The 7,637-nt window shown below is 35.7% G+C and overlaps 1 protein-coding gene and 1 long non-coding RNA gene across 5 annotated transcripts; both read right to left on the bottom strand.

Annotated features, from left to right (window-relative positions):
- Positions 1-397: 397 nt before the first annotated feature.
- Positions 398-2,562, bottom strand: LOC118492358. 2 transcript variants are annotated; one of them, XR_004893362.1, is made up of 4 exons: positions 2,251-2,562; positions 1,385-1,814; positions 788-912; positions 398-485 (listed from the first exon to the last, which is right to left on the bottom strand). It is a non-coding gene; the product is annotated as an uncharacterized LOC118492358 (long non-coding RNA). The 2 variants fall into 2 exon arrangements; XR_004893361.1 differs by lacking the exon at positions 398-485 and having other exon boundaries at positions 531-912.
- Positions 2,563-3,496: 934 nt separating this feature from the next.
- Positions 3,497-7,330, bottom strand: LOC110939396. Of its 3 annotated transcripts, none has more exons than XM_035990280.1 (7): positions 7,072-7,330; positions 6,414-6,503; positions 6,013-6,210; positions 4,642-4,807; positions 4,116-4,553; positions 3,887-3,943; positions 3,497-3,772 (listed from the first exon to the last, which is right to left on the bottom strand). In XM_035990280.1, exons 4-7 carry the CDS (start codon positions 4,716-4,718, stop codon positions 3,727-3,729), a joined length of 618 nt encoding a protein of 205 aa, XP_035846173.1. In that variant the 5' UTR covers positions 4,719-4,807; positions 6,013-6,210; positions 6,414-6,503; positions 7,072-7,330; the 3' UTR covers positions 3,497-3,726. The 3 variants fall into 3 exon arrangements, with proteins under 3 accessions (XP_035846173.1, XP_022036730.1, XP_035846172.1); XM_022181038.2 differs by having other exon boundaries at positions 6,394-6,503; XM_035990279.1 differs by having other exon boundaries at positions 6,390-6,503.
- Between the last annotated feature and the right edge of the window lie 307 nt (positions 7,331-7,637).

Below are 7,637 nucleotides of genomic sequence, written 5' to 3' on the forward strand. Positions count from 1 at the left end.
ATTGGGCTTGAACATAAGATTGGAAGGGTTTTTTAATTGTAAAGCAAGAGAAAAAAGATTTCGGGTATGTTTGTCATGGAGTTTTTAGAAGCTTTTAAAAGCTTCTAGCTTTAAGCTTTTAAGAAAAAACTTCTACTCAATAAAAAGTCTTGTTTGGTTGAAAGAGCTTGAAGCTTTTAGGTTAGGAGCTTGAAGTTTTTGGTTGAACGCTCCTACTAGTAGCGTTTAGAATGAGCTACAAGCTTTTAGGGGAAAAATGACTATTTTAACCTTTAAAGATAATGAACTTTTTAATGTACAAGCTTTTTAAATTTTTAGTTATGTCCATTTTGGTCATTTTATACATTTTATTAAAAGCTACAGCTACTCTGCCAAACACCAAATATATCTAAAAAGCTACAACTACTAGTTACTAGTTACTAGTTACCAGCTTCCAGCCACCAGCTACTTTTACCAAACATACCCTTCAACTTTCAAAATAAAATCTACAAAAATACAGAATAACTCAAATAAGAATCAAATAATAAGAATGATAAAAGTAAATTACATAACTTGTCCTTGTGGTTTGTTAAACTTACGGCTTCCATTTAAGATAGGAATCAAGAAACAATAATTTGGCTAACTTCGAACGATTATTCCTAAGAAAACTTTTCAAAAATTTGATTATAATGTAAAACCCTAACACTGTTTATATAGGCTAACCTTAACTTAGTGGCCAAAACATTAACATTTCTAATTATATCATAACTAGGAATTAGTACCCGCCGCAATGCGGCGGGGTTCTTACATGCGAGCATCCGTCCTTGTCTTCTTCTCCAACCTTCCGACTCGTAGTTATCTCATCGCACCGAAAAAAAGCCGGATCTAAACGACATTGCTTGGTTGATTTCAACAAAGAGCTGCTTCAATTGCCTGCAAATAAAAGATGGTGAATTTATGATTAGTGGAGTCTTATCAACATCAAACAATTTATTTATGAAGGGTGTTTGGATGGGTGTGTTGAGAGTGACAATGTGATATTGAATTAGTAAAAGCATATAATCAATTGCAATAAAACGAATTGTTGGAAGCTTATGCTATTAAATACTTGTTATAATAACTTCGAATCACATGATGGATTTTAAAGCACAATATCTAACTATTACAAAAGGGTGTACCTATCTACACACCATTTTGCCTATTAACACACCAAAAAAGGTGTTTTTTGTCCTTATATGCTCACCCTGCAGTGTCGCACTGCGACCAAAACGCCGTGTTTTAGCCATAGTTCGACACTGCAATGTGTGCATATAAGGACAAAAAAAACTTTTAAAGGTGACTATCTACACACCAGTGTGTAGATAGTTTGGCCCTTACAAAATGCTACGACAAAGAACTTTCTTACCTCGGGTGTAACATCAATATCGAGATCCGTGGGATCAAATATGAAATTATCATCCACCGGATAAACCAAAACCCCTTCAGTTGTTGCAGCAGCCCAACTGCGGTCACCAGGTGCAATTCTTACGATTTTTTTTCTAGCTATGGGCCTGTCATGGTTAGGCATTGACCCTGGTAGATCATAAGATGACTTGGCCCGTCTTTGTTTGTCAACACCATGGTCTACACTATTACCGTCATCAATCAGATTTAATGGCCAGCATCAGTCATGTTCTTGGAGTTTAATACACAAGAACTCCATCTAGAGATATTAATTTCCCAGTTGTAGGGCGTTTAATGAGACCACTCTCTCCAATGATTTTCCATTACCCAACACATAACATGATAAAAAGGATTCTTCAGTGCTCTGTATATCAAGAAAATATTTGCACTACCTGGTGACAATTGATAAAGCAACAAAGAACTTAAGTCTTGATCATCACACTATAGTTCTATAAGATGACCTGAAAACACCCTGTACAATCCAAACCTCAAAAAGCTATAAAACATGGACATCCTACATAATGCAACTTATGTATTGTTACTTGTTATCATCAAAATAAAAAGAAAAATTAGTTTTTTTTCCTTAAAAACCAGCAACGTCTTAAACATAGTTAAGGGGCAGATGATCTACCAAGCTCTATAACTACACCTCAATACCTCATTGATAAAAAAAAATACTGTAACCTAATAACCTACTTGTGTTCAAACCCCATACCATCACTAAACTAACGAAGTACACAAAACTAACCAAAGTTCACAAGAAGCACTCATTTATCACAAACACCACAAAACACTCACCAAATTATTAAAATTCAAAACATCACATACCACATCAACATCACCAGACCCAAAACTCCTAGCATAATCCTCCGCCACCACCGAAGCAACCACCGCCTTCTTCTGCATCACTAACCGCTTACCCTGCACCGACACCGCCGCCGCCGCCGCCACATCACCATCCCCGATCACAGCCACATCCGGAGTCCCGATCGCCCGCGACGACGCCGTCACCGTCGGATGAGGCATAAACAGCACCTCCACCGTCTCCGATTTGCCATAAATCAAACTCCGATTATTAAAAATCGACTCATACGTAGCCGTTGCAGACCCCCTATCTCTGACTAATTTTCTTTCTACGAATGTGAAGAAGGAAGAACTCAGGAGCAGAGGGCATGTAGTTTTGTAGCAGATGAAGGGGTGGAAATACAGATCACCACACACGTGTATGAAGCACAGCCATATAACCCAATTATTTTTAAAAAACACCCAAAGCCATATGTACAACTAACATATGCACAAACTTGTTGCTTCTTCATATAGGTTTTAATTATGAAACTAATCTAAGTTTAAGCGACATGTCAACTTAGACCGATTGCATCAACTTTTGATCCTTGGTTCAGTAAGCTTGATAACCTAGGCATTAAATCTTTCATAACATATCCAACTCGATAGTATGGAAAGGGAGCTGCACTGGATGTTGAAGGGGAGAGCCGAGGGCGAGCGAAGGTTGTCACAATCAATGATGAACAGTGGCGAAGCTTGTAATCTCCTATCGGGGGGGGGGGGGGGCGAAAACGTATATACCCAAAAATATTTATACGAAAGCTACATATATAACACTACTGAGGGAATAGTTCGTGGGGTCGGGCGCCTCCGGCCCCTTCTAACCTGTGTCCCTGATGATGAAGCCAATGTGAGCCACAATCCATATAAAACGGTTCTCAAAATTGGAGGATCGATGACAATGGTTCCATATTCATGGTGATCCCATTCTAGACAATGGGTATGTAAACGAAGTCAATCTCAAGTAAATAAGTTATTTTAAGAAAGTTAACTTTATAGTTTTTACTAAGATTAATTATGATTATGATGAATTTCAAATGTTTTACAAAACATTATGCGAATGAAACGACTTTTAATAATACAAAAAGTTCGTACAACCTATATTTTTAATGTTTGTTATGGTCGATAACGCGTCAATACATGTTGGAAAGCAAACAAAAACTTTTTGAATCATAGGGAGAAAGCCCGTGCGATGCACGGCATGCATAATAGCTATTGTTTGTTCGTGGTAAGACGTCTGACACGGCCGGTGCATAACATGTAAGACAATACGCCTACAAAGGGGCGTGCTTAAACTTTATTAAACCATGGACCATAAGTTGTTTCCTTGGCGAAACTTGCCAGCAAAAAAGAAGTGAAAAAAGATGTCTTCCAAGAAAAAAAAAACATGAAACAGAAAAAGGAAAAACGCATAAACTCTCGCACGCCTTCCTATCTTATTGGATAACACATAGACCAAACTTAACGCATGCCACCGCCATCCCCAATCCCATCACCAGCCAACTGACTGCAGTGAAATAACGAAAAGAAAACTATTAAAAATGGTATACTATGTTTAGGTATATATGCATCGAAAAGTAGTACGGGTTTTCATTACTAACACTAAGTGCAGACGGTATACCTTTCATGTGGGTCACTGTCAACTGTTTCTTCTGAATCCGAATCTGCATAAGCAGGCCTACGAAGGAAAAGCACGAAACATTTATGTAGACGGTTATCTAAAAATAAATATGCACAATTACATTGTTTATGGAAATCAATCAATTATAGTTGAAAGTTTTTTTGTTGCATTTCCATTTATAACGACACTTATTAAACAGGGCACGAATAAAGTGTAAGCCGATATATACCTTACGACCGCTTCAACGCGCTTAACTGGTGTCGGTATGGGTAGCACCCCCTTGTCTTTAGCGGGGATCGATGGAGGTGTCGAAGAACCAAAGGGCTTACAAACATCCCCATCTAGCAGGACATTCTTGCAGTTGAAGGATTCAAAATGGCCATGATCATAATACGTACACGAATCAAGCTGGAGGGTCTGAGTGCTGCCCACAAGAGAGTGCAAACAATTCGGCAGTGTTGAAATGCTTCCATCAGCGTTCCTTACCATAACCGGAGTGAACTTATCCTGTATGTCAGTGGAATAAAGGCTGTAGACGCGTGACAGGCCAGACTCTGCTGTGAGTATACTATGAGCAATGGTCTTTGTCAAGCGTTGGGCGGTGTTATCAAAGCAGACAACGGCAGCTTCGGCTGTTGAGTCAAACACCTCGAGTTCTAGCCTGAAACTGTGCAAGGTTTGTAATTTATTTTCAGTTATAAGTCTGCATGAGAATGGCTACAAATTAATACAACTAAACATTTTTAGAAACAAACCTTCCTCTCGGGAAGACAACGGGGTTTTCGCACCCATCACACCACATATCGTTGTCTTCACGCCCCACACCTTTCATGCAATTCCCACCGCCACATGTCAGCCTGAACCACTCTTGGTGCTATTGCGTATGCGTTTGACTTCAACATGACAGGTGAATTCAGCACTCTGCATATATTACCAGCATAACTATAAACTTTAACCATTTGATTCAAAAATGATAACCAATATTGTGCTTATCCAAAATGACATATCCTAAGTGTATATTACATTCTAATGCAAACCTGATTTGACCTTAACCAAAATGACCAACGTTTACATATGCTTGGTTCGCCACGAACTACGTACACTCTTTATCTACCCAATATTTAAATTACATTTTATGTTTTCAATAAATATTTATAAACGTGAATTCGGTATTAAAAAAAAACATTACTTTTTTTCGGTATTAAAAATGTGAATTCGTATTAAAAAATATTTATAAATATTTATAACTATTTAAAAATATTTATAAATATCTATAAATGTGAATTCCGTATTAAAAAATAGATTTCGGTATTAAAAAAAACATTAATTTTTTTTTTTCAACCGCGATATAGTCCTCCTATGTGATGTGGATACAACCAACAATCGGGTGGGGTCAGCTTGGTCGTCACAAACTATACGAATTTGGATTTGGTTATTGCCTGTCAAACTTGTAAATTGACTGTTAGGTTTTAACATACGAATGTAAGTCCAAATAGATGTTTGATTTAATGTATTAAAAAATAAGCCTGTGCCTTCATATAACAATCAACTCATACATGCATATGAAAATTGTATGATCATATGTAATAACAATCAACCTGTCACAAAGTCATTTCTTGATTTATAATAATACCATAAAAGGATTAATGTATATATATATACTGAACATATGGTTTTTTTTGAGTCTTAACTAATAAAAAACATCCATATTTATGATAGAAAATCTAGCACCAAGATCCCACTAAATGCGTTTTTGGTTGTTGGGTTACCTTTGTAAATAATCCTTCAAGTATCCTTTTAACACAATTAAATTAATTAACTTAAGATCAAAATAAAAACTATATAAACTCATTTGGGTAATCATATTATAATTATCCATAATTAAATATTTAGCATATATAGTTAAGTTAATATTAAATTTAAAAGTATATATTTCTTTAACATTATAATTTTATAAAAGAGACAGTCGAGATAACAAATTACGGAGGCTGGAATCGTGTCATGCGTCCTCCATAATATTATGTGTAGAGATAGAGATATATTGTCCTTTACTCTTCGATTTCGATAAATATACATAATCTAAAATGAATATTCTATATATACAATGTAGTTTGTAGGGGGCATACCATGTGATGCTTGTTTCTTCAACCGTGGGTCAAGATGGCTTCTAGTGTGGTCCATTTTTCTGAATACCCAGCAACAGAATCGTTCCTTGCCATGGCCACACGTGTAGACATTAGCCAAGATACCTCAGCCTATGTCCATAAGCTAAGATATCTCAGCCTGGAACTCAAACTTCTCACCACTGGTGCAAAGATATTTCCCTGAACCATGAAACTAAAACCTCTTAAAACTATTTAATAGCAAAACAATACAATCTTTATATGAAATTAAAAAAAAAAGCGATGTTATATTCAAGAGTATCAACTCCTTGCCAAAAATTCTAATTTGTTTGCTATATTCAGGTATATCTGGAGTTATGCAAAAAGGTAGAATTGCAAACCAACATAAGAATCAATGGATGAACCATATGGAACAGCACCAAGCTTCTCTTCAACCTTTGGTGGATCCTCCAGTTCATCCGCATCAAACTTCGTGTTGGCATGCAACTTTCGACCTATAAATCATAACCAAAAAGATTATTACACCACATTCATAAGATAAGTAAAAATATACCAAAACATGAACTTAAACTCATCATCTTACTCTTCCCCTATCCTCAAATATCTTAAAAATAAGAGCAAATCAATGACCTTTCTACCATTTAACCAATTGTCCTTTAACTAAATTGTAATTTCTTCTACTGGAAGGTCTTTCACTATATCAAAGTTGGACATGTTTGTTTCATTTTAATCACCACATAACAAACAGTAATACTAATACCGGCAATAATCACAATCAACTTGAATAGTTAAAAAACAATCCATGCTACTCTTCAACCAAATTACTAACAGAATAAATAAATGAAAGCTGTCGGTACATTATAAGGTTGAGAACTTGATACATTGAGCAAGCAAATATAAGATATACATCTTGAAGGAGACGTGATACGTTGTTGTATGACATCTTTACGACGGCTTGTGGGTGTGGACACAACTGGGCAAATTCAATTATCGTCTTCAATCTTTGATTGAAACATCAAATCATCAATCAAAAGGTAGAGGAGATAGAAGTGAGATTAGTACCTTAGCTATCATCGATATCACCGTCGTCGGAGGGCCCTTGCTCCCCTCTCTTCGTATTCTTCGGTCTTCACTCTCGCTCCCTCTTTAAGTAATACATTGAAGGAGGGTACCATTAATCGCATATTCATGAATTGATAACGCATGACCTCAGTGGAAATTCAATTGACATTCACAACTAATTGTAATTCAATGGACATTCAATTGGCCTTTAATTTGAGATGATTGAGTTCAAGAAACTGATAAACATTGAAAGGAGAAGGGAACGACTTAAGAGAACTTAACCAAAATTTTAGTGGGGATTGGGTAATATAGGGGCTTAACCAGTAACCACATATTCTTTTCCTTTAATTTTATTATTTCAGTTATGTTATCTTTAATTATTGTAATTCTAAATTCTCCTTTAATTCCATTAATTCGGTTACGTTATCTTTAATTTTATTTTAATTGTAATTTGTTAGAATTATAATATTAATTTTATTAATTTGAAGAAAGAATGTATTTAATAGGCTCATAATGAAGGTTGTAAAATAGTTGATATAACTAAATTTTTAAGTATATATAGATAT

Source organism: Helianthus annuus, chromosome 5, assembly GCF_002127325.2.
Source record: "Helianthus annuus cultivar XRQ/B chromosome 5, HanXRQr2.0-SUNRISE, whole genome shotgun sequence".
In the NCBI taxonomy this organism is placed as follows: domain Eukaryota; kingdom Viridiplantae; phylum Streptophyta; class Magnoliopsida; order Asterales; family Asteraceae; genus Helianthus; species Helianthus annuus.